The sequence below is a fragment of the Fusarium mangiferae genome (genome assembly GCF_900044065.1).
Source record: "Fusarium mangiferae strain MRC7560 genome assembly, contig: FMAN_scaffold010, whole genome shotgun sequence".
Taxonomy (NCBI): Eukaryota; Fungi; Ascomycota; class Sordariomycetes; order Hypocreales; family Nectriaceae; genus Fusarium; species Fusarium mangiferae.
The window spans coordinates 130753-155662 of record NW_024573930.1 but is presented as its reverse complement, the minus strand read 5'-3'; the positions used below and the strand labels follow the sequence as shown (position 1 = coordinate 155662).

The 24910-nt window shown below is 47.6% G+C and overlaps 7 protein-coding genes across 7 annotated transcripts; 4 read left to right on the top strand and 3 right to left on the bottom strand.

The window, feature by feature from the left end:
- Positions 1–436: 436 nt before the first annotated feature.
- On the top strand, positions 437–2605 carry FMAN_02129 (uncharacterized protein; the record flags this gene model as incomplete). Its single annotated transcript, XM_041835447.1, has 4 exons — positions 437–550; positions 603–753; positions 811–1592; positions 1640–2605. 4 exons carry the CDS (start codon positions 437–439, stop codon positions 2603–2605), a joined length of 2013 nt encoding a protein of 670 aa, XP_041685610.1.
- A 218-nt stretch (positions 2606–2823) lies between these two features.
- FMAN_02128 (related to monooxygenase) lies at positions 2824–4781 on the bottom strand (the record flags this gene model as incomplete). Its single annotated transcript, XM_041835446.1, has 4 exons — positions 2824–3398; positions 3451–4067; positions 4116–4357; positions 4404–4781. 4 exons carry the CDS (start codon positions 4779–4781, stop codon positions 2824–2826), a joined length of 1812 nt encoding a protein of 603 aa, XP_041685609.1.
- Positions 4782–5364: 583 nt separating this feature from the next.
- Positions 5365–6526, top strand: FMAN_02127 (uncharacterized protein; the record flags this gene model as incomplete). The annotated part of the gene is made up of 4 exons (XM_041835445.1): positions 5365–5743; positions 5808–5980; positions 6057–6291; positions 6348–6526. The coding sequence occupies 4 exons, from the start codon at positions 5365–5367 to the stop codon at positions 6524–6526; spliced, it is 966 nt and encodes a 321-aa protein (XP_041685608.1).
- Positions 6527–6708: 182 nt separating this feature from the next.
- Positions 6709–14607, bottom strand: FMAN_16176 (uncharacterized protein; the record flags this gene model as incomplete). The annotated part of the gene is made up of 5 exons (XM_041835444.1): positions 6709–6795; positions 6845–6926; positions 6977–7271; positions 7339–14384; positions 14432–14607. The coding sequence occupies 5 exons, from the start codon at positions 14605–14607 to the stop codon at positions 6709–6711; spliced, it is 7686 nt and encodes a 2561-aa protein (XP_041685607.1).
- An 886-nt stretch (positions 14608–15493) lies between these two features.
- On the top strand, positions 15494–16585 carry FMAN_02126 (uncharacterized protein; the record flags this gene model as incomplete). The annotated part of the gene is made up of 1 exon (XM_041835443.1): positions 15494–16585. One exon carries the CDS (start codon positions 15494–15496, stop codon positions 16583–16585), a length of 1092 nt encoding a protein of 363 aa, XP_041685606.1.
- Positions 16586–18674: 2089 nt separating this feature from the next.
- On the bottom strand, positions 18675–20183 carry FMAN_02125 (uncharacterized protein; the record flags this gene model as incomplete). The annotated part of the gene is made up of 2 exons (XM_041835442.1): positions 18675–19877; positions 19953–20183. The coding sequence occupies 2 exons, from the start codon at positions 20181–20183 to the stop codon at positions 18675–18677; spliced, it is 1434 nt and encodes a 477-aa protein (XP_041685605.1).
- A 569-nt stretch (positions 20184–20752) lies between these two features.
- On the top strand, positions 20753–22238 carry FMAN_02124 (uncharacterized protein; the record flags this gene model as incomplete). Its single annotated transcript, XM_041835440.1, has 5 exons — positions 20753–20936; positions 20989–21094; positions 21151–21406; positions 21458–21665; positions 21718–22238. The coding sequence occupies 5 exons, from the start codon at positions 20753–20755 to the stop codon at positions 22236–22238; spliced, it is 1275 nt and encodes a 424-aa protein (XP_041685604.1).
- Between the last annotated feature and the right edge of the window lie 2672 nt (positions 22239–24910).

Below are 24910 nucleotides of genomic sequence, written 5' to 3'. Positions count from 1 at the left end.
TTTGGAAGATGACCCAAACTTTAGTATATAATTCCCTAAATGATCATAAGACTTAGTATTTTATTCCTAAATAATCATAAATCTTTGTAATTGTTACTAAAGCTTAAGGCCTAAGTAGAACAACTCATCATAAAAATGAAGGATAGCTGTGTTCTTCCCCCGACGTTAGAGGAGGGACGCGTCAAACCCCGCGCGGGCGAAAAATACGCCGCGAACTTGATCTCGGTGGAGTAAAGTTGCTACAGGCGTCTTATCGCGCTAACCCCCGCTTAAACAAATGCATCTCCCCTGCCCGTTGCAACCTGAGCCACGACCTCGGCTTCTAAATCTGGGGTTAGTCTGGGGTCCAGAGTTAATCTCGCCTTGAGCGTGCATCGGCATTCAACCTCCTCACCCAACCCCAACCTCACGCAACAACCACTTCTCTCATCCGGCAATGACAGAACTCGTCGGCAATTGGCTCCACTTCAGTGCTCGACAGCCGAAACGAAAGCGTGCTGAAGCTGTTTGCTTCTTTTGCCATTCCAAGAAGATCAAGTGCGATTTGCAGGTCGGTCTCCCCGCTCGCTTCGGGGCTGGGCTTTGAACTGACTGTTTGCCAGAGCCGGACGTCGCAGGGGGAGGCGAAATGCTCTAATTGTGATAATCAAGATCAAGATTGTCATCTTCGGCCGTCACGGAGGGGTAAACAGCGTCGGAGGGCGTCCACGCAAGCTGAGTGTGGCACTGAATGCGATACTATTGTCGCTGCGGGTGAGTTACTCACACGCATCACTGAACCTGTACGGAGTAGTAACATCGATATTCAAGGTGAAGATGTGGGCGAGAACAATCCAGAACCGCCTGATGCAACAGAAATCGACTTTGATGACAATGTAATTGATCCAGGTATGGGTGACACGCCAGCGCCTGTGCATGCGACACCAATTCACGTCGCGTTCAACATACCATCGGCTGGGCGCGCTCCTGATGCTGCAGTCAATCACCCGACCAAGTCAAGCACGTCGCCCACAGAAGGCGCTGGCCGTAGTCACGCTGGAGATGTCGACACAGGCTTCCTCCAGATCTACGGGCCTGAGAACCAGCTCGAAGCTGAACAGCAGGAACTTGTCGCGAATCTTGAGCTTCGCAATTCAGCATCGGACCCTCGACAACAGGAGCTGCAACAGAGCTTCTCAGAAACATACTTTGAGTATTGTTATCCATGGTGTCCTGTCCTCGATCACGACACGCTCGACTCTGAACTTGCGCGATCGCCCATGCTTGCAAATGCACTTGCGCTCGCTGCGAGTCACATCCAACCGCCTTTGATACCCCATCAAGGACCAGCTGCGTATTACGAGAAAGCGAGGATGATGTTTTATATGGACGAAGAGCCGGATATACTCACTTCCCTCAAGGCTGTCTCTCTGTTCTACTGGTGGGCACCTCGCTCACCATCGACGGCACATCGACATGCAAGCTGGTGGTGGACGAGCGTTATAATACGACATGCGCAGCAGATGAACATTCACCGTGAGCCGAAACAAGAGAGCGTGGCCTCGAGCGCACTTCATCTGAGTTTGCGGCGGCGATTATGGTGGACTGTTTTTGTAAGTTCTCACGGGCCTGCGGTATGAGGCGTACTGACATGTTTTAGGCACGAGAGCGATTGACGTCTCTTTGCCAAAGCAAACCCTGCATCATCAACCCCGAAGACATGACGATACAAGAAGTCCAACCCTCGGATTTCCCAAGCGATCCGGCGTCACAGAAGAAAGGTCGAATATTTAAATACTGGGTTCGCCTTGCTGGTATAATGGGCGAGGTTTCTAAGGCACTATCCAAGTCAGTGGACTCGTCTCCGGAAACGGCGACATTTCCTACGGAGCTCAGACAAGAGCTCGTCGCTTGGGTTCAATCACTGCCTCCAGATCTCCAACTTCCTATCGGGTCGAGTCGAACTGAGGGCTTCGATAGAGATGTTCATCAATTGCATCTCCCATACTTGACAACGATCATTGTGATGCATTTACAGAGGACAACACCAGACCTGCCGCAAGCTCTACCACCTGCCATATTAGCTGCTTCATGCATCGCCAGAATTCTCAGAGATATTCTGTCGCGCGGCAATGCACGGTTTCTGATGGCGATTACCTGTTGGTACAGCGGTACAGCCTTCATCGCATTGTTACAAGCAAGCCGGATCAAGCAGTTCTCCCAAGAAGCAGAAGAAGGGTTGGACATTCTGGACCAAGCAGTCGGACAGCTCCAGCAAATGTGGGCTTCTGCCAATGTTATACGGCAAGGCTTTGAACGACTGCGCGCGCTGCCTAGGTCCATGATGCATGCTGGCAAAGGCAGAGTGGCAGGGTCTAATGGCTCTGGAGACGCACCGTCAAATGACTTTGACTGGAAGCTTTTGTTTCCTTTTGTGACGAGATCTACGAGTCGGATTGCGGATTGTCTGCTTGCTGATGATGAGTTTGGGACTACAGCGACTGCGCTGCCGTCGCCGGAGAATGCAGTGTTTCATGAGGACCTGCTCAATCGTTATCATGATTTGCTTGAGCCGTTTGTTGATTACAATTTTGACTTTTCAAACATTAATCTTGATATACTATAGTAATGTAAAGATATTTGGTGCAAGCAAGTAAAGTCTCATGGCAATTGGTCTGCGCTTTTGTCGTTCTGCTTTGTTTGCTGGGGCTGCCATCACAACTCTATACCAGAATATTCTCAAATGGGCTCGCTACCGGTTTCTATACGAAAACTCATAATTGTAGATCTAATGCTATCTTAATCTGAAATACTGTAAATGGTATCCTACTCCTCCTTCAAGCCTCAACATCGAAGCGTCTCAGCTTTCTCTACATACCAAGAAAGATCGCTCTCCGGATCCATCTCAAACTCCGTGAACCCATTACCCATGAACCTAAACGGATTCGCCGTATTATACTCAATCTCAAAGTCCTCCGCACGAATATCCCCCAGCATGCGATTGAACAGATGAGCACTTCCACCAAACAGCGCAGTAACACGGCCGTCAACTTTGCCACGCTTATACCAACTCGTACAGCCTCCGCTCCAGACGAGAGTCTTGTGGACTTGATCGCAGTACTTGATGAAGGCGTCGACCTTTTCCTTCTTGGGGACGACGTACTTGATGTCTTCGGTGGCCATCTTCTTGATCCACTTGACGAAGTAGTCGCCTGTCCAGTTGAGGGACTCGACGAGAGAGCCGTGGCCGCCGAGACAGTTAGGGCCCATCATCATGAAGTAGTTTGGCATGGAGGGGACGGCGACGGAGATGTATGCTTCTGGGTCCTCTTTCCATTGCTCGCGGAGGTCAATCTTGTTGAGGCCGACGATGGGATAGCGGGGACGGAAAGATACGTCAAAGCCAGTGGCATATACGACTGGAGAATGGTTAGCATACTGTTCAGCCGTAACAAGCGGGGGACTACTTACTGACGTCGACCTCATGCTCCTTGCCATCAGCAGTCTTGAGGCCCTTCTTCGTAACCTGCGTAATCGCACTATCCGTCAAATGACAGTTCGGCTTCAAGAACGACTCGAGATATCCAGGACCAGGCGTAATACGACGGCAACCCAGCTCCCACTTAGGAATGAGCTTTGAGCACAGCACAGGATCATGACCAAGCTTCTCAGCCATTTGCTCCGCAGCCAATTTCATGCCGCGCTCATTATTCTCGCCCTTTCGGAAGATGTAGAAGGACTTATTTGTGCGAGAGATGATACCCTTGCGATGTTGAAGATGAAGCTCTGGGTCTTGGAAGCGCGCCTTGTCTTGCTCTGAGTAGCGGGGATTAGGGTCATCATCCTCTCGACCCAGGTGCTTTGATGGTGGTGCACGGTAGTACACCCATGCTGGACCACGGACAAAGTTTGTGACTTCTGTTCCGGGAAGTTTTGTCATCTGTGGCACAATTTGGATTCCAGATGAACCGTTGCCAATAACAGCGATGCGCTTATTGCTGTAATCGTAAGAATGATCCCAGTTTGCTGAGTGAGTGGTGTGGCCCTCAAAGTCCTTCAGACCGGGGATCTTGGGCCATGCTTCGTGACTGAGTAGTTAGTACTTGCGATAAAGAGATGATAAGATTGAGACTTACACTAGAACTCCCTGTGCAGAGATTAATACGTGGCAGAACTCTTCCCGTTGAATACCCTCGTGCTCAACTGTGACCTTCCATTGACCTAGATCATCAAGCCACTCAGCGCCGATAACTCGGGTGTTGAGCTGTAGATCGCGGTCGAGATTCCACTTCTTGACAGTTGCCTTCATGTACGACAAGATGTCACCACCACTAGCATAGAACCTCTCCCAGTTGGGATTGGGGTCAAATGGGAATGCCTAGACATCGTCAGCTCAAGTCGCGATCATAGAAGGGTAAACATACGTAAATATGACTAGGTACATCGCACTGAACACCAGGATAATTGTTCGCCAACCAAGTACCGCCAATATCGCTGCGCGCCTCAAAGATAGTGTGATCAACAATGTCCTCCATCTCAGGGAAGCGATGTTGGAACTTGTGCGCCATCAACAGACCAGAGAAGCCAGCGCCAATGGTGAAGACCTTGATCTTGCGTGGTGTGTAGGCATATTCTTGACCCAGTGTAAACGGATCTGTTACATGACCGTTTGTATGGCCGTTGCTGAGTCCATTCTTGATGTCACCTAGCTTTGTGACAAGTTCTGGGAGCTCAGTTGCTGGCATTGAAGACAAGTCCTCGGCGGATTGCGCCTTAGTCTCTGGCGACTCAAAGGCAGGCATTGTGACTGATGATGAGGATGATCTTTGAATCTGCTCAAGGTGTTTGAGATTGAAGCGATGGTGAGGATGAGATTGATCTTGTAAGTCTGTTCAAGGTGTTGTTGAAGTACTCATGATGCTTAACAATAGGTAAAATAGCTGGTGTTGTCTCTGCCCCATCAGCTCTACCAGCACTAGGCCGGCAAAGCCTTAATCAGGTCATCGCGTTAGCATCTCGTGCCTCTTGCGTGGTCATTGCCGAAGTCATCTCCCTCTTTGCCAAGCATGCTCGGCAAAGTTGTTAGTGTTGTTGGTGAATGGCTATCCCGAAACGGTATTGCCGGGAGTTAGCGACCAGCTGATGCTGAATGCGGGGTTACAGCGATATCGCACAGGGACCGAACCGGCCAAGTTGCGCGACAGGATGGACATACTTAGAGGGAGATAGGGAATAACAAAGTGTGTTCTGTCAAATTTAGCTCAAGTTTATCTGGTTTACCCAAACTTGTAAAGGTCTTCCACGTTATCGTCTTATTTGTTGCTCCACCAGTCCATTGCCACGTTCCCCCAGCAAATCACCACCAAGCTCACTTACACTTACGCCATGGCTGTGAATCGCTATGCTTACAATGGTCCAATCGACCACACAACCGCACCTCAACTCGAGAATATTCGAGGAAAGTCGGTGATTATCACAGGCGGCGCCAATGGCATGGGCGAAGCTTTCGTGAGAGACTTTGTCGCTGCTGGTGCCTGGGTAACATTCGCCGATGTCAATGAAGAGCGCGGCAAAATAGTTGAAGCTGAGCTCAATGCCGACGGCCAAAAATGCGTCTTTGTCAAATGCGACATCAGAGACTGGGATCAACAAAAGGCCATGTTCGAAACGGCCAAAACTACAAGCCCAAGTAACTCTGTTGATGTTGTCATTGCAAATGCTGGCATTTCTCGAAGTTCGGGAGATAGCTTATGGAATCTTGATGGTGCGTACTCACTGGAACCCTCTGCAACTTTAGTGGAAGAGCCCTGAACTAACGGCACCTGTAGACCCCAATGGAGAACCTACAAAACCAAATTTAAACATTGTCCGAGTTAACATCGACGGAACTTTTTATACGTGGAAGCTCGCGGTTCATTATTTCCGCAAGCAGCCTGTGAGCGAAGAACGAGATCGCTGTTTCATTATTACTGGTAGCATGGTAGCATGGATCGATTCTCCAGTAAGTACCCGACAAAGCCCTGCTAGAGTTTGAGGGCCGTCAAAACCAGACATTGAAGCTGACTGACATGCGACAGGGCAACTGGGAGTATACCGGAACAAAATATGCGCTTAGAGGTTTCATGAGAACCGTACGAAGATCAAGCCACGAGCAAGCCATCCGCATAAACTATGTCGCGCCCTGCTGGATCAAGAGCGCCATTCGAACAGCAGAGTACGAGAAGTGGCTGGTCGACCGTGGCGTGGAGTTTGGCGAACAGAAAGACGTCTCCAGCTGCATGCTGAGAATTGCCACTGATAGGAGCATCAATGGTGAGTACAAGAGGTCTCATGATTCATTGTTGGCAAGGTACTAATGGTCGTCTCAGGTCGCTCGTTGATGATCACCCCCCGCTCCATCGCAAAGGAGGGCTTCGTAGATATTGACAGAGAGGATTACAAAAATACACCCGAAGATGAGTATCTGAAGAAAGTTCAAGCGTCACAGCTGGTAATTATTGAGGACAAATGGTTGGACTCTTACAAAGTTCGAGTATATAAAGAATAGATACTGCCATGGGATAAAAATTAATCGGAAAGATTGCGCTAAGAAACGCCGATGAAAGTAGGACAAATGAGTCAAAACGATAGTGCAGATAATTCCTGCAGATAATTCCAGAGGACTTATTCGGCCTTCCATAAAGATATGGCCCAATTTTCCTTCTCTTCCCAGAGCATGTATGCCCTCACCTATGTGAGAGGTGAAGCGTTGACACAACGCGCGCCATCATTTTGTGATGTCTTCGGGCCGTTAATTACAAGAGATTTCTCTCCGGTCTATACATTTGTTAGTAATCTACAAAAAACCGCCTGCATTGTGACTTACCTCAACATTGAATCGGTAAATGACTCCAGACGTATTTTCCGAGGCATACATGAGCTTGTTACCGACCGAATAAGCCGCTCCCCTGGTCATCTGATTAGCTTCGTACCATGATATGGAATTGAAATGACTTACCAGAGATTGTCGCCGGCGATATGGCCGAAATCTTTGATGATTTCCCAGGTAAACGTGTCGAGGCTCCATCTTGCCAGGACTGTCTTTGATGTATTTCCTTGAAGAGCATATAGATATCGGCCTCCTCCAGGGACAGACACCCAATCAGCGCAGTTATTTGCTGATGTTGCGGTCCCTTGTTGAAGAATCTTGCCGTAGGTTGCGGATGTTGGGTTCACATCGATCTTCGCCCAGGCCTTTCCATATGTTGAGATCCAGAAAATGCCATCAGAATCTACATCGCCCGTGTTCCATGCTTTCTACTTGTTAGCTCATGTCTCTTGACCTTTGCGAAGTCATTTAATACTGGCGGGGTTACTCACTTCCATCAATGAAGGTATTCATCAGCGTATACGATCCAGTGGAACCAATCCGAATGACTTGACTTCTTCCGGTTGCAATCTGGACAATTCCATAAATGAGATTATCCTTGATATTATAGCCAATGGGATTGATGGTTCCGCCGTTGGTTGTACCAGAAGGTGCTCCGGGTCCAACATTCTGTGCTACCAGAGAATTGACTCCTGTGACCAGATTGAGTCTGTAGAGAGTTCGGACTTGGATCAAGTATCCTCCTTCATCACAGCTGAAAGCTGGAGGTGGTGCCGGGGTCTCCACGACCACGATACCTCCATCGTCTGTGCCTGTCGGCGGATAAGTCGTCACGGCTCTGGCTGCATTGATGCTGGATGTTCCTGAGTACTGGCGATAGCTGGTGGATGGCTGCGGTGCAGGCGTTTCGACAACAACGGTCGGCCCATCGTTTGTGCCAGTTGGTTGAAGGGTGGTCACGGTGATGGCGCCGCTCAAACTTGAAGTGCCAGTATATCGTCGCGTGCTCGTCACAGTCGCCGGCGGCGGTGTAGCAATGATCACAGTCCCTGCCTCAGTACCGGTAGGTGTCACAGTGGTCAGAGTTAGCGGACCAGATAGAACAGAAGTCCCGGAATAACGTTGAGTGATGGTCACTGGCGGTGTCGCTACGATCACAGTCCCTGCTTCAGTTCCGGTCGGTGTTATTGTTGTGAGTATCAAAGGCCCAGTGATTACATCTGTTCCTGTGTAGAACTGAGTCACTGTAATCGGTGGTGTCTCATAGATAATAGTACCGTCCTCGGTACCAGTCGGAGTGACAGTCGTTATAGTTATTCGGCCGGATATCACTGATGTACCAGTATAGAACCGGGTGACTCTTACAGGCGGTTTCTCAACTATAACGACGCCAGCTTCTGTTCCTGTTGGTGTAATTGTAGTTACCGTAACCAGACCAGACAAGGTCTCTGTGCCTGTATAGAATCTGGTGATTGTGATGGGAGGAGTCTCAACGATGATTGTGCCAGGATGATCGCCCGAAGGGGAGATCGTTGAAACCGTAGTTGGCCCCGTGATCACATTTGTTCCGGTATAGAATCGTGTTAGATAGACTGGAGGCGTCTCGACGACCACCGTACCCGAGATAGTAGCCACAGTCGTTGGACCAGACAGGACCTCTGTGCCGGTATATGGCCGCGTGATTGTTACAAGGGGTGTCTCGATAACAATAGTTGCCGGATCATCAGGATCTGTGGGCTGAAGAGTTGTCACAGTGACAGCAGCGCTGACTGGAGAAGTCCCCGAGTATTGACGATAACTAGTGACAGGCTGAGGTGAGGGAATCCCGATTACAACGGTTCCATCCTCTGTCCCAGTCGGTGTGATTGTAGTCAAGGTGACAGTCGAAGAGCCGGAGTATCTTTGGGTTATGGTCACCGGCGGTGTCTCAACCACGACAGTAGCAGGATCACTCCCAGACCCGTATAGAGTAGTTACAGTGACTGGACCAGAAATCGGACTTGCTCCAGTATAGAACCGTGTTGAAAAGACAGGCGGGGTGGCCATGACGATGGTAGCCGGAACCGATCCAGATGCAGGAATGGTCGAGACAGCTATAGCCCCCGTAATGGACGATGCTCCGGTATAGAGTTCGGTGATTGTCGTTGTAGAGAATGGAATGTCTATGTAGACAGTATCTGTATCGCCAGGCATTGCGCCTGTTTCGGTAGTAGTCTCGCTAGCTGTCACCCCTCCGTACCTATAGATCGTCGTATATGGCTGAGGGAGATCAATATAGACTGAAGCAACATCTCCGTCAATCGTAGGCATCTGCGTCGTGATGCTGCTTGCTGTAACGCTTCCATACCTAATTACGGTTGTGTAAGGCTGGGCCAGGTCGACTATCACTGTTGCCGTCCCTCCTAGACTTGAAGGGTCAAGGGTGGTGATGGAGCTGACTGACACACTTCCATACCGAGTGGTGGTTACATAAGGCTGAGGAAGATCGACGTAGACTGAAGCTGTCTCTCCCTCAACCGTTGGCATCTGTGTGGTGATACTACTTGCTGTCACTCCTCCGTATCTATAGATCGTCGCATATGGTTGAGGGAGATCTATGAAGACAGAAGCATACTCTCCATTAACCGTAGGCATCTGCGTTGTAACGCTGCTGGTTGTGACACTTCCATACCTCGTTACGGTTGTGTAAGGCTGGGCGAGGTCGATGATAACAGTTGCAGTCTCTCCATCAATTGTTGGCATCTGGGTCGTGACACTGCTCGCTGTGACACCGCCGTACCTAGTCACAGTTGTGTATGGCTGTGGCAGATCGACAATCACAGTCGCAGTTCCCCCCAGACTCGCAGGGGCAAGAGTGGTTACAGAGCTGACTGCCATACTTCCATACCTGGTGGTGGTTGTATAAGGTTGCGGCAGATCGATAATCACAGTTGCTTCTTGACCTTCAACAGACGCAGACTCAGTAGTAATACTGCTAATTGTCACGCTGCCCCATCTGGTTGTTGTTGTGTAAGGCTGAGGAAGGTCAATTATAACCAGAGCTGTTCCGTCTGCGCTTACAGGCAACTCTGTAGTCATGGTGCTGGCTGATACACTTCCATATCGAGTCGTGGTGACATAAGGCTGAGGGGTCTCTATGATCACTGTGCCTGGAACTGTCCCAGAGTTAGGGATTGTAGTGACTGTAGTTGGTACATTGATAGCTGCAGTGCCAGTATACAATCTGGTAATCGTGACGGGTTGTGGTGCAGCTGTCGCGATAATGACTGTACCGGGAATAGATCCAGAGGCGGGGATCGTCGAGATTGCTGTTGGCCCTGTCAAAATAGAACTGCCTGAGTAAAGTGTAGTGACTGTGACTGTCGTGTAAGGTACTTTGACCACGACAACGTATGGCTCACCAGGCCTAGAGGCTGTCTCTGTGGTGGTCTCGTCCACACTAACACTGCCATAACGAGTCGTGGTTGTGTAGGGTTGTGGGGACTTAATAAAAATGGTGAATGGTTCCCCGGGGCTCTGGGGCGCTTGTGTGACCGTTAAGGGGGCCGAAATACCCCCCCAGCTGGTTATTGTTGTATAAGGTTGCGGAAGCTCGACGATCACACTGATTGGATCTCCAGTAGCTTGGGGCCTCTCCGTCCTTGTCGAGGGGACCGAGATGGTAGGTGCCCAGCGAGTTATTGTTGTATATCGCTGCGGCAAGTCTATGATAACCGTAATTGTTTCCTCAGGATTTGCAACCGTCTCAGTTGTAACACTGCTGATAGTAACGCTCCCATACCTCGTTATAGTCTTGTAAGCCTGTGGTAAATCGACGATAATGGTTCCTGTCTCCCCTGGAACGTTCGGTGTCCGTGTTGTGATACTGCTCGCCGAAACACTCCCGTAACGAGTTGTGGTAGTGTATGGATCGGGAAGATCAATTAAGACAGTGGCTGTTGACCCGGGGCTAGTCAACGTCAACGTCCTGGTGGTGGCGACAGTCACGCTGCCAAATCTGGTAACAGTTGTGTAAGGCTGGGGCATATCCACCAACACAGTGCCGAGCTGACCAGGTACTGCTACTGTAAGCGTTCTGGTCGTAGCTATAGTGACACTGCCGTAATACGTGGAGGTTGTGTAAGGTTGTGGAAGATCAAGTAGGACTGTCCATGTCTGGCCCGGACCCTGTGCACTCTGCGTAGTTATACTAGAGACTGAAACACTCCCATACCGGGTGATAGTTGTGTACGGTTGCGGGAGTTCAACAAGAATGGTGCCCGTCTGTCCTGGCAAAGAAGGACCTAGTACCCTGGTTGTAGGTACTGTTACACTACCATATTGAGTAGATGTCAAGTAAGGCTGTGGAAGGTCAATCAGGACGGTCCCGGTCATTCCAGGGCTCTGGGGACCTTGTGTGGTTACAGTAGAGACCGAGACGCTCACATATCGAATGACAGTTGTGTAGGGATCGGGGAGGTTAACTAGAATGGTGCCTGTTTGCCCCGGTACCGCTACTGTGAGTGTTCTTGTCACAGGTGCTGTGAAACTACCATACTGGGTCGAAGTGAGGTAGGGTTGTGGCAAGTCAATGACTATAGTCCAAGTCTCCTCGGGGCTCCCAGCAGTTAGGGTGCTGGTGGTGGGGGTCAACACACTTCCATAGCGAGTGGTTGTAACATAAAGCACAGGTTTTACCACGATGACCGAGCCCGTCTGACCAGCCTGAGTGGGAGATACCGTAGTCGTATATGGTACGGAGACTGTGTTGTCGAAAGAAGTTGTCATGATATAGGGCGTGGCACTTGGGGGTACGACATTGACTGACTTTGTGCTAGTATCTGTAACATAGCTGACAGGAACAGCGGGCAGAAAGACCACGACGGTACCGGTTCCCTGGATTGGGCTTTGCGTAACGGTCGATGTAGTAGTGCCTGTGCCAGTCCTAGTGATTGTCACATAAGGTGTGGGGGAGGGAGGTAGCACGATATATACAGTCCCGGTAGCGCCACTCTCAGTTGGAGTTCGAGTAGTTGTGATGATTCCACTTGCTGCCTCAGTGCCGGTGATCGTAGTAGTAACATATGGTGTGATGCTTCGGGGCACGAAAACAACTACAGTTCTGGTCTGATCTGGCGAGTCTGGTTGCTTGGTAGTGGTCGTCGTGGTGCTGCCACTCCAAGTTGTTGTAAAAGTGACATACTTAGCAGGATGGGCAGGCTCCTCAATGATCACAGTCCCTGTAGCGCCAGGCTCAGTTGGACTATGAGTCCTCGTAATGGTTCCGGTTCCTGTACCCGCGATCGTCGTGGTAATGTAATGGTCGATAGCAGGCGGGACTATTACTACCACCGTACCTATCTTGCCCGGTCCAGGCGTCTGAGAAACAGTCCGAGTGACAGTGTCACTTCCTGTTACCGTTGTTGTGGTCCAAGCTATAGCAGTAGGCGGTATCTCAACTAGAATCGTACCCAGCCTGCCGGAGCCAGATGGCATTTGCGTTGATGTACGACTCGTCGAGTCTGTCCCAATGCTGGTAATAGTGGTCCAGGAGGTGATCCATGGCATTTCGACCACAACAGTATCAGTTATATCAGAGCCAGAGTGCTCTTGTGTATAGGTTCGGGTGCTAGAACCTGAGCCATAATTTGTCACAGTGACATAACGCATGGCTGGAACATCATGGTGAATGACTCCTGTCTCTCCAGGACCCGCCGGAGGTTCCGTCCAGACACGTGCTGTCGACCCGGTCCAGACACTGCTAGTATCAATGTAGCGAATAGCAGCAGTTGGGAATAATACTTTCTTAGTACCGGTGCCTCCAGCCTCAGACGGAGGTATAGTTATGGTTCTTCTTGTTGATCCTGTCCACCACTCGCTGGTGGTAACGTAGTGTAGAAAATCTTCTGGAATTTGTATCAGGACGGTCCCCGAAGCACCAGGAGTGGATGGAGGGAAGGTTTCCGTTTGTTTGGTTGAACCTGTCCAATATTCGGTGACAGTAACAAAAGGAGTAATACCCGGGGGGACCACTGAATCCGAGGGAGGAACAGTTGAGGAACGAGCGGTTGATCCCGTCCCTTGACTAGTTACTGTAACTTCAGTCACCTTTTCAGCTGGGACTTGTACAATAATAGTTCCTTCTTCATTCGGATCAGAAGGCTTTTGTGTAATTGTTGTTGCTTCTGATCCGGACGTTCTCGTCGTGATTATGTACTTGTATGGCGTTATTATAACCACAACGCCCGTTTCTCCTGGGTTTGCCGGCTCCTGTGTAATAGTCGTTGGAGATTCGATGTCACCGCCACGGATTGTAGTTGTCATAGGGTTAGGGAGGTCGACGATGACCCAGCCTGTGTTAGAGGAGCCGCCTGGGAACCGAGTAGTGGTTGAAGCGCTGCCCACGTCTCCATATCGAGTGGTGTAGATGAGACGAGTGTTGATAGGAGGTAATTCCACAATAACACTCCAAGCGTCCCCTGCGCGGGTTGGAGATATGGTGTGGGTCACGGGTTCCGTTACAGAGCCGATATGAGACACGGTAGCCCAGCGTGCGGGAGGGACCTCGATTATAATCACACCTGTTCCGTCTGGGCTGCTTGGAGGAATCGTTCTAGTCACCGGGGCTGTGACGGTTCCAACTTGGGTGATAGTGTTGAAGTCCGCGTCGGTGATTGGGATCTCGACGACCACTTCGCCATCGCGACCAGGCCCATTTGGAGTCTGAGTAAACGTCCTTGGAGCTGAGCCAGTCCCGAACCTCGTGACAGTGTTATATCTGCCCAGCGGCTCAGGTATATCTACATAGACAATCCCAGCCTCTCCAGGGTGTTTGGGTGGCTGCGTGGATGTGGTTATCGAGGTTCCTGTTCCGACACGAGTGATGGTTGCATACAGAACAGGGTCTGAAGGTAGAATTATGAAGACAGTACCAGTACCTCCTGAGCTAAGTGCAGGCTGTGTCGACGTCACAGGGGTAGTCACGGTTCCAGTGCGGGTGACCGTTGTATATGCAGGCGTAGACTTTGGTACTTCTATAACAATGGTGCTAACGCCGCCGGAACTATCTGGCTGGATTGTCCTCGTGACAGGAGACTGGATGTCTCTTGTTTGAGTTATGGTAGTTCGCCCTACATCAATTGTCGTTCGGTCGTCGACGTGAACGACCTTAGTGAAAGGGTCTCCGTTGCTGCCTTTCTCTGTGATAGTGGTGTAATAATCCCGACCAACCGTGATTGTCTCGGGATCGCCTGGACTGCCTGGATCGCCCACTTGGACGGTCCTTGTGTGATCAACTTCAACGCCTTCTATTCGAGTTCTGTACTCAGGCTCTTCAATGACAACAGTAGTCGGATCACCAGGCTGATCAGGAGTCAGTGTCCGTGTCTGCGCGGTTTTCAATGAAGAGATGATTGAAGTGATTGTGGTTAGAGGAGTTCTCTCTATGACAGTCCCAACCGGCGGTGTTCCCTGCGGTGCAATAGTGTACGTTGATGGAGGTCCCAGACCGAAGACTGCAGTAGTGATATATGATGCCTCATGAGGTATCAGAAATGTACTGTAGCTGTCAGTTTGCTGTGAGATCGCTGTGAATAAGGTACCAACCTGGCTAATGTTGTGTCAAATGTGATTGAGCCATCAACAACCTTGATTGGCTGGACCTCAGCACGTTTCTCGCCATCAGGGCAATCAACAACGGGATCCCAGGCAGAGGCGAAAGCAAAAAACACGAAAATGACTCCATAGCACGTTGATTTATACATGCGCATCGTTTTAAGCATATTGTTCAAATGGAATAAGGTGTTGTACCTGCCGCGAGACAGATTGGAGGAGAAGGTCACGTGCGAGGGTCAGTCACGAAGCGACTGAGGAAGGAGCGCTCTGCTATATATTTAATTTCTAACTAAACTTAAGAAACACACAATTAATTGGGGAGAATAATAGACATGCAAGCAGAGTTTATGGGTATTAATATGGAAAGATTGGTTCTCAGAAGCCTTGGCATTCCGATTGCGTGAAGATGGACTGTGGCGTTGATGGTTCTGGCCTAGACCTCGCTGACAGATATGAAGATCAAACACCAGCGCCATCTGCGTTCTGGAAGGCTAACTGTGTAGTAATTAGAGTGGCATGATTCTAGATTTCCAAAGAGGCTTGCTTTAAGACCAAAGCAGTATCTTCCCGCCACAAGGCACCAAGTTCCTGGATCGCCAAACTCTCTTGTGGCTTTGATGCGGATTCGCTTATCGCCGGACACCAACTACCTGGTTCCTTGGCTATACATTTCCCTGGATATTTAATATGTCTGAACATTCCAGGTCGACGACAAGGCTACTGTTAGGAGATGTCAAGCCTGTCAGCTAGTTGTAGCCGCTGGGGGTCTCGACCGTACTGACCTTTAAGGTCGAATCTCTTTCTAGAAGCTTTCCATGGACTTACCGACTGTGTATGATTTTAGTCAAGCCATTATGATACTCTAATGCCTCATGAAATGACATAAGTACTCGAAATGTCTCACCCATCAGCATTGAGTCATTGAACCAGACATCTCTACACTCCTTTTACACTCAGCCCTACAACACTCCTTTCATCCACATTAATCTACTCAAACATTCTCTTGCCACCGCCATACCCATACTAATTACATACCCAAACCAAATCGCCATGATGAGATTAACAACAATAAGCTGTGGCCTGAGCTTCCTATTACCTGTATACGCACGAGTTATCTCTGATCCTTGCGCTACAACAACCACTTTACCTGTCATTACCGTCACAAAAGGCCCTAATGGTTATTACAACCAGTATACCCGCACATATCAAGAGTTCTATCCCCAAGGCTTGACAACAAAAGTTTACACTATCACACAATCATGTTCAAGTGTTAATTGCCAGCCCTTACCTATCGAAACCGCTCCTCCACCTGGCTTCACATCTGCTGTGGTCAAGTGTGATAAGTGCGGAGGCTCGGGAACAAAGGTCGCTACTTTGACATTCCCGAGTGAGTCTGTGCAAGCATATTCATCTTCTGGATATGTTGTTGTACCCATTGCACAACAAACGCAGATTCCTCTTGGTCAGAGTGAAGAATCTCATAGCAGCTCAGTTTCTGAGAATGGTTCTTCTAATTCTGATGCTGGTCATGCACTGAATAACCACGGTGCTTCCCTTTCTACAAACACTTCTCCAGACTCTGGGGATTCAGCCGCACAAGACTCCGGCAGTGGAAGTCAAGAGAGCCAGGATATTTCCAACATTGGATCCATGCAGCCCCAGTCAAACAATGGAAACTCTACAGGTGATAGTGAATCTCCTGGTGAGACAGATTCCGTCACCCCTGGATCTCGGCCATTGTCCGAGACACCTACCGCTGGTTATCAATTCTCTCCCTCCAACTCCTCCCCTGCTGGCTCCGATGGCCAGTCTTCGTCTTCAGCAGACGTCACAGAATCATCTGATACCGTCGCCGCAGGAGACGAAAACCCATATCCCATTCCTAACCAGAAATCCGGCAACCCATATGCAGGTGACACTTCTGGTGCATCGAGCAACGGATCCGGCTCGTTGAGCAATAAGTCCCCATCAGCTCAAAATGATACCCCCTCTACTGAGAAACCAGCCACAAAAGGCTCTGGCGATGATAGCTGGAGTCCCGATTCCCCGATCACTATCAATAGTGCGGGCCATATCAAGACAAATGTCCTTACATGTGTATTAGCGAACATTGCTGGCATGTTCGTTCTGAGGTTGCTAGTATAGCAGCAGTAACTTCTTGTATCTAGCGTTTAAAATGATATAATGACAATTAATGAGACACGATCGAGACCGCCTGTGGCTGTACATGTCGTTCCACTTTCTATTGTGCTGGTTGGACTAACTGAAGATGACTTAGCTACTAGCAAGACATAGATCCATCACGGGGGAAGCGACCGTTTCTCGGAGAACTTTAAAGTTTTGCCCCAAGATTTGTCACTAGTTTGTTAGACAGATCGCATCGGCTAGCCCCTGCCAAGACTCTACAAGCTAATTCCAAATCCGTATATTTTTGTTGCAGATCAGGAATCCTGTGGCTTGACATTGTTGTCTAGCGCTGAGCCACAACACCACTGTCCAGCTCTTTCAGGTTGAGAATAGTTGAGACATGAATCACGAGTGGCAGAAATACCTCGACAAGGTTAGAATATCGTAAGCCAGATTTATACTTCGTTGATTACTGATATTCCGCCAGCTATATCGAGTCTAACTTCTCATAGGTGCAAGCTCGCGTGACGACGGGTCACCGAGAAACTGGACTTGGGCTGACTTAGAACCATGCCACGCTACAGCTCCTGGTGTTCACCGATCTCCACGAGGCTATTTTAAACTTAAAGTCGGACTAGGTACTCGGACCCCTCGCTTAATAAGAGTCAAGCCTGGTCCTCCATCCGGAGAACGACACTGACGTTCTTGGCAAGGGGCTGCTCTGGCCTCTCGGGTTCGCTTAGGGTATGTAAGGGAACATCTTGGCAATCTGTGAGGAGTTTAAATCAGGTTCATAAAAATCAGGCCACTTTTGATGCAAGCATATGCCCATCAACGGCAGGTTGTTTTTCAAACGGGTGGAATTCTGATGGTGCTCTTGGTTGCCAAAGCCTCGAGGAGACACAACGTTTTAGGAGTATTGTTTAAGCTGGATCAGGGTTGTTCTAACATTCAAGTGAGAGGCCAAGGGATTGGTATTGTAGCTAAGTAATCTAGTACTGGATTTACTGAGATGTTTTTGTCACTTAGGATAAAGGTTCTATGGTGTATCACCTCCGAGTCTTAACCCCCTTGAGGTATCATTTTCATTGTGCTCAAAGCCAATCAAGCTAGCAGCGTGATCTTGAGGCGGACTATACCAAATAGCAAAGGTGGCCGCAAAAGGATAAGAATGGACGAAGCGAACTTGTACACTTTGACAACTCTGGTGTTCTAGCTTTCTCCCTATAGGCGGACGCCGCCCCAACCTTCCTAGTACCCAGTGTTTGGATATCAGTGTTATCAAACTGCACAGATAATACATTGGCTGGTTGGATTCTTACCCCTAAAGGTACGGGATGGATGCCCGGACTGGTGAGTTCCGAGAAGAATTTTTACAAGGAAGCGAGTTGGTATTCTGCATGAAATATGTTTGTGAGAGTATTATTTTGAGTTTATATAGCTGACAGCTGATGCTTTTATCACACGCCTTGCTCGTGGATATATGGAAAAGGGAGTAGTAGCCTGGCCGTCATAGTGCTAGGGGAAGCTAGGCATGGCTGCAAGCTCATGCAATTCACCTTGCGTGACAGAAATTTTTCGCAGTTAGCCAATAATACAGCTAGGATACACTCAATATTTACCCCTTACAAGAAGCAGGTTCAAGCTACTGCACAAAAGACTCGGGCTTTTTTAAAGGGTCTCTACGGAAAGTTGACATGAACGTTGATGGGCTGAGCTTATTTCAATCCAGCATTGAACTGCTCGACGCTCCAGGGATCTCTATCAGCAGCTAGGACCGGAAGACGTTGATCTCTTCTCCACATTACAGAGACTCAGGAGAGATCTTACAAGTTTATCGTAGTTCATACAAAGCTTAGGTCAAGTTAGTAGAATCTACTCAGAAAGTCATAAAGCCTGTAATCCGTCCCATAGCTTTCACGGTTTATAGAACGAAGATAGTTTGTTATGTGCAATCGAGAGTAATTAGAAGCTTTGAGACCCTATAGGCTATTGCCACACCTTCTGAATTATTTTGTCCTTTAGCTGCCCATAATTACTGTTCCGTTTATGCTTTATCCCATAACTACCCCAGGGAATCTTCCCATCGCTGTTCTCCCCTCGGTCATCAGCTCTGAAGCCAATGCTGTAGATCACCCCAATCCGAATCACTTTGCGAAGAGTCTTCCGCATCAGGTTCGGTGATGGCGTTGAGTTCCTGCATCTCTTCGGGGGTGCAGTTGGCGAGAGCGATACGTCGTAGGCAGTCTGGGACATTGCCAGTCCGATGGACATGCATAGACCAAAGCTCTGCGATTTCAGCCTTCTTAGCCCGACGTTGGTCGTCCAGCTGCCCCATGGTGTCGGCCATTCCTTCGCAAACCTTTGCCATCTCAACCAAACGCTTTTTTACCTCTTCGACAGTGGCTTGTTTTTCGCAAGCTTTGGCTGCAAACAGCCTGATGCCATTGCCAACCCTTTCCATGAGACGACTGGCTTCTTCAGGGTTCGAGCTCTTGAGGAGGAAAGCCTTGGTGGCAAGCTGGCCGTAGAGTCGTAAGAAGTCCAAATCACCCCCCTTGGGGATGGTAAGGTTGGAGTCCGAGGGGACCTCTGTCTCAAGAATCCAAGTCTCCCGGTCTTCATCCAGGCATGACCTGATCAACGTACACCAGCTGCGGGAATGGTGGTCGCACCAGAAAAAGAGATCATTCTTAGTCCCCCGAGGCATGACACAGATGTGTGGCTCGCTGAGCCACAAATCGAATTCAAGCTTGAGTGACGCTTGATCAACGCCTGGCTGGAATAGCTTACCCAGGACCTCCGCTCCAGACTGCATGGCTTCAGATCGTGTAGTTGCCAGTATCACAGAGATGGGCTGGTCCTCTTGAGGATCGTTGGAATCGGCTGAGACGACGTCATTCCCACTCATCGTGATATCTGGGTCGGTAGGTGTCTCTAAACCCTTAATCTGCTCCACAATCTGGGCAGGCAGGGTGCGCGGTCCGGAAGGTGAGTGACCGCTGGTGTAGACAACCCAGACTTCATGACCATCCTGAGTCTTTTGTGTGATTACAGGCTTCTTCGTGTTCTGGTTGGTTTTCAAGATGAAGGACTCATTGTGCATCTGCTCATAGTACTTTACAGCAATGGGTAGCCACTGAGCCATCTGGCAGTGTCGAAACAGGCGCGCAAAAGGTTGGTTCTTTTTAGCAAACCTATCTGTGTTGATTCGCGCGCGGCGAATGGTGAGCAGCACAATGACTGAAACGAGATGAGGCGCTGGGATGCAAGCAGGTTGTCCAGTCTGCTCCTGTAGCTCCACGGCGGCCTGGAGATGTTTCTTGACTTTGTTCCATCCCTTGTACTCGTCCAGGCTTTTCGCCTATAGAGGCTCATCACGGACGAGCTTTTTGACACATCTCTTGAAGTATAGCATGGCTTCGGTCTTGTCCAAATGGAAAGTCTTGAAGACTTCGTCGACCATTTGCGCGTAGACCTGCTTGAGGACTTCACTTGTGACTTCTCCGGTCTCTAGCTTAGGGCATCTTTCGACGCTAAGGTCGCCCAACAGAAAAGAGCCACCATTGATCTTGGTGATAAGCTGCTGCGTATCCGAAGCTGGGAGATGCGACATTCTAACTAAATGGTGTCAGAGGTAGGGAAAAGAAAGGGAGGGGACTCGGGGAGGGGAGATGTCGGTATCTTCAAGACTTACTCGAGAAAGGGAACTTAAAATATATGAAGAATATCTCTATGAATTCTTCGAGACTTCTGTTGAGTGAGTAAAACGGGAGACGAATGGGGAAAATAACCCATGAAGGTGAGTGCGTTGAGTGAGGGTGGAAAGGAAGAAGAATATGAAATGGGTTGAGAGATGCATTATTCTTAAGAGAAGAAGGGATTAAGAGCTAGAATACTAGGACCTGCTTAAAATCAGAGTTATTAATTATTAATTTCTATATTTTTATAGTGGCTTTATAGTACTAAATTTTATATTTACCGAATATCAAACTCTTATTACAGGCAGGCAGCTGAATGATATAAACTGCCCGATATGGTTAGTTCTGGTGGGGACTCACCTAAGAGCTGGTTGATCAATCTGGGAGCGGCTGTGCAGAACGTGGCGCAGCAAGGCATCATCTTGACTCCTCCCATCGCAGAGACGTTGACCCTTTTATCACGAGTAAAAGAAATATTGGCGCAATGTGGGCCTCAAGGTTTCTGAAAGGTCGGAATGCAAGATCGATCACAAAGACTTCAATTGCAGCTGCTGCCTCAGCGCCAACATCGCAAGCTGAATTCAGTGCCAACTCACAAGCGTTCTCAGTGGCTGTGACTGAGCTGTTGGAATGCCTGGACTTTGTACTCGATCAGTTGGATGACCAGGGTATGAGGCTCACATGAAATATGTCTAGCATGCTGATGAAAGTTTGAACCAGGAGAACATGGAGACTTGTTACAGTTTCACCTGTCACGGCTTGCCAAGGAGATATCTAAGTACGAAAACTCCAAGGTTAACGAACAAATTTCACAGCCATGGACTGGGTATATTTCCTACCCCAACATAAGTGGCGTCTTGCAATCTGACTGAAGACTTGTAGGGATCGCGACTTACTGGAGCTGCTGCTTGCCGCTTGCAGATGCGCATGCTCCGTCTATAAACCAGACGTACATCCTGGAGGTGACCTCGTACCAGTGATCTCTCGAACACCTTCCATCACCGGAACAGTCAAAGCAACTTCAATATGGAAATCAGAAGACACAAATACCCTGTTTGTATCCGTCAGAGGCACATCTTGCAAGACAGACCACCTTGTGAACTTTAATAGGAACCAGAAGAATGCTACCTCAGTCTTTGTAAGTCGCTGGAACTTCTTATTCCTATCAAATATTAACAGGTACTTTGAGGCTTTTCCAAGGGCTCAGGAACAGATATATGCCCATAGTGGCTTCTTAGCTTGTGCAGCTACTCTTCTTCCCTGGCTTACTGAGGAGATCATCCGCCAAGTCACAGCCGACAAGAATTTGAAAGATATAGTATTCACAGGCCATTCGGCTGGTGGAGCAGTTGCAGCTATGGTATTTTTGCATTTTGTTTGCCATTGCCCAAGCGAATGTAGGTCCGGGTCTTCTCACTGCGCGTCTCACGAGCTGACAGCCTTCCCAAGTATCCAACCCAAAGTTCTCACTCGTCACATTCGGAGCCCCGCCTGTTATTTCAACCAACATCACTGAACTGGCTCGGAGCCTTCCTAAAACGCGGCATATCTACGCTGTTGTCAACGAGCACGACTTAGTTCCTAGGGTTGATCAAGGCTATATCACATCAATCATCAGTTTGTACCGGTCAGCCTATGGGTTGCCATTGTCTGAATTCAATAACACCACGTTTACAAACAACACTCCAGCAGATAGAAATCAAGATGCTATCTGGAATTTACCTCTGCCTGACTTCTATGTCGTTGGAACTATCATTGTTCTGAGAGCAAAACTCGATTACAATATTTTACAGTCGACATCATTCCAAACCAGTACGGACACTACTACACCACCACAAAAGCTAGATATCCTACAGGTATCATCAATAGAGTTTTGTAAATTGTTATTCTTTGAAATATCTGTACACAAGAGAAAGATATACCTCAACAGATTGGAGAGATTGGTACAAGAGTCTAGAAAAACAGTATGATATACTCAAGATAGGGCAGAACTCGGTTTGCTGGGTTACTCACATCTGGTTCAACTGACTACTCTAATAGACATCTCAGTTCAGCCTGCTTCTCAGACCTCTTGTTTCCTATCGCTTACTTATGATTTCATAAACCCTATCGTTCTTTGTTATAATGTACGTGGCAGAGGGCCTCTTATCTTAGTAGACCATCTCGATCTAATATATCGAAATAACCCTTACAGCAAGGAATTCTGACTTTGCAACACCTCTTACTTTGCCTGCACTTTCTCTAAATAAAGCTTTTACTTCTTTATAAGTCTTAGATAAGACTTATAGTAAGTAGATAAAAACTATAATAATTAGTTAATTTGTATTATAGTAATTAGATAAGTGTAGTTTAATATATGTTTATTATTAGCCATGCGGCTATATTATATAACTTTTATAATTTTCCTTAATTATAATAGAATTACCTCTTTCTGTAATAATTCTCTTTTAAAGGATTACTTAAATTATAATGCTTTAAGTTTAAATTACTATAGCTTAACTAAAATATTTAATAATTTAACCCTTTAAGTTCCCTTGTTCTTTACTAAGCTATAAGGTTATCTTTAATATAGAGATTATATTTATTAATACTTTTATTAAAGTTAAGTTATTAGCCACTTATAATATATCTTTATATTAATAAGCTTAGTATATATTACTTAATTATTTAAAAATATAAGTATTATTTACTTAATTTATATAACAGTTAGGTTTTCTAAATAGGTAAACTAGTCCGTATTAGGTTTATGTTGCAGAGTGCATAAGGTGTTACTAATTGAGCACTCATAAAGACAGTGTCTCTTAAAAGTCTATAGTGCTTGTAGGGCTTATTGAGGTGAAGAAGTTATATTAATAGCTGGTGAGCTAAGTTCTGCCTGCTACTAGATGCGTAAATCTACTCGACCGTAGCCGTGATCTCAGAAGATGTTTGCCAATTGTGTCTTAGAGTCACTGGTGATTCTGGGAATCACTTGTGTTTCTGGTCAGTCGCTGGCGACCGAGCCCCGTCGGTCACTCGTGGGTCTCTCCTGGTGTGTAGTGGCCATCTGTGATTAGAAGAAGATATGGGGTGCACGTGACGTAACCGCTTGGGTCGTAACAGTAAGCCATAAGTCGGTATCATAAGCCAGGTTATGAGGCTAGCAAAACATTCCAAAGTAAAACCCAAGTCCCTAGATTGTCTACATACCACTATGATGCCTATCAATCCCGATTCCAACTCCCAACAATCTTCTGTAATGTGGCACCAGAAACACTACCAATAATCTGCCTAGACCCGTCCCCAATCGCTATATTTCTGGCCTTGACTAAACCTCTACCTTCTAAGATTATTGTCTGTTGACTATTGTTACCAATGCTGATATTCTCCATGACATATGTCTGCGTAGGGAAAGTCTGTTCGTTGGCGTGATTGAGCAAGGCACAGTTTATAGGCTGCGTTGAGTTGGTTTGAGTGGTATTTGTAAACTCCGAGTCTTCATTATGTAGAGCATCTTGTTGAGTTGAATGCCATGAGTTAATTTGAGTTTCTCGTATGTGCTCTTGTAGCATGACGACAGACTCTCTTAGCAACTTCATAGAGTTTTCAAGCATCAAAAGAGCGGCATTCTGGAGTCGGATAAGTTTTCTCAGAGTATCTATTGATGATTCGCCAGGATCCTAGAAGTCCACCCGTTAATTTTCACCATTAAGTTTGTTATATATTCTACTTACACATGTTTTCTCACAATCAGGTTCGTCTCCTGATTGATTTATGTCTGTGTGAATATATAGCGAGCTTCTTGGTCTAATAGTGATATTTGGGTTTTTATCGATCATCCTGTTTGCTTTGGGCGATGAAGATGCATTCAGTTGCCAGGATACAGAGATACAATGAGATCTACTGACAAAGTGCAAGATATTACATATTTATAGACCTGTACCTTCCGCTACGAGCCCTCAAGTCGAGGCATCATGGATTGCTGCAATCAGTAATGTCAGCACTAGACTCACTTACTTTTTATCTATTCTTTTAACTGTGCATATATGAGGAAAGCGCTTAACGCCACCCATTTCACGAGAGTGCGAAATCTAGAGAGGGAATGCTGATCTTATACTTTTAATTACTTTCTATGACGCCAGTTTATACTAAACTATAATGCCACCATAAAGCGAGACCGTAATGGGGCAGGCTCAATAAAGAATTAGTAATATTTCCTAGCTACTAAAAGTCCATGACGATATATTTGCCAGCTACTACTTGTTTAAGAAGAAAGTTAGAGCAAAAAGCCGGCAGCGCCTTAGTTTGAGGCCATAATCTGATTTATTTAGAATTCAAGACCATCCTGATATCAACTACGTCAACCCTGCGGCTAATACCGGCAAAACAACATGTCCTTACGATAGTAGTAAAAGATGAAACCAAGGTCTCCCCGGTTGAACGACGTTAAAATTCATGGAAATATATAGAAACTCATAGATGCTCATAACCATTAGAGGAATGCATGTACTGACTTACTAATATGCACTCTGACCAGTAATCTTGAAGCTATACGCCAGAAGCAGGGCAAAACTGGATAAGTAGAGCATCAAGGCGATATATTAAATAAACGGGAATGCCGCACGCCTAAAGTCTAGCTAATACTTAACTATAGGCGGCCTTA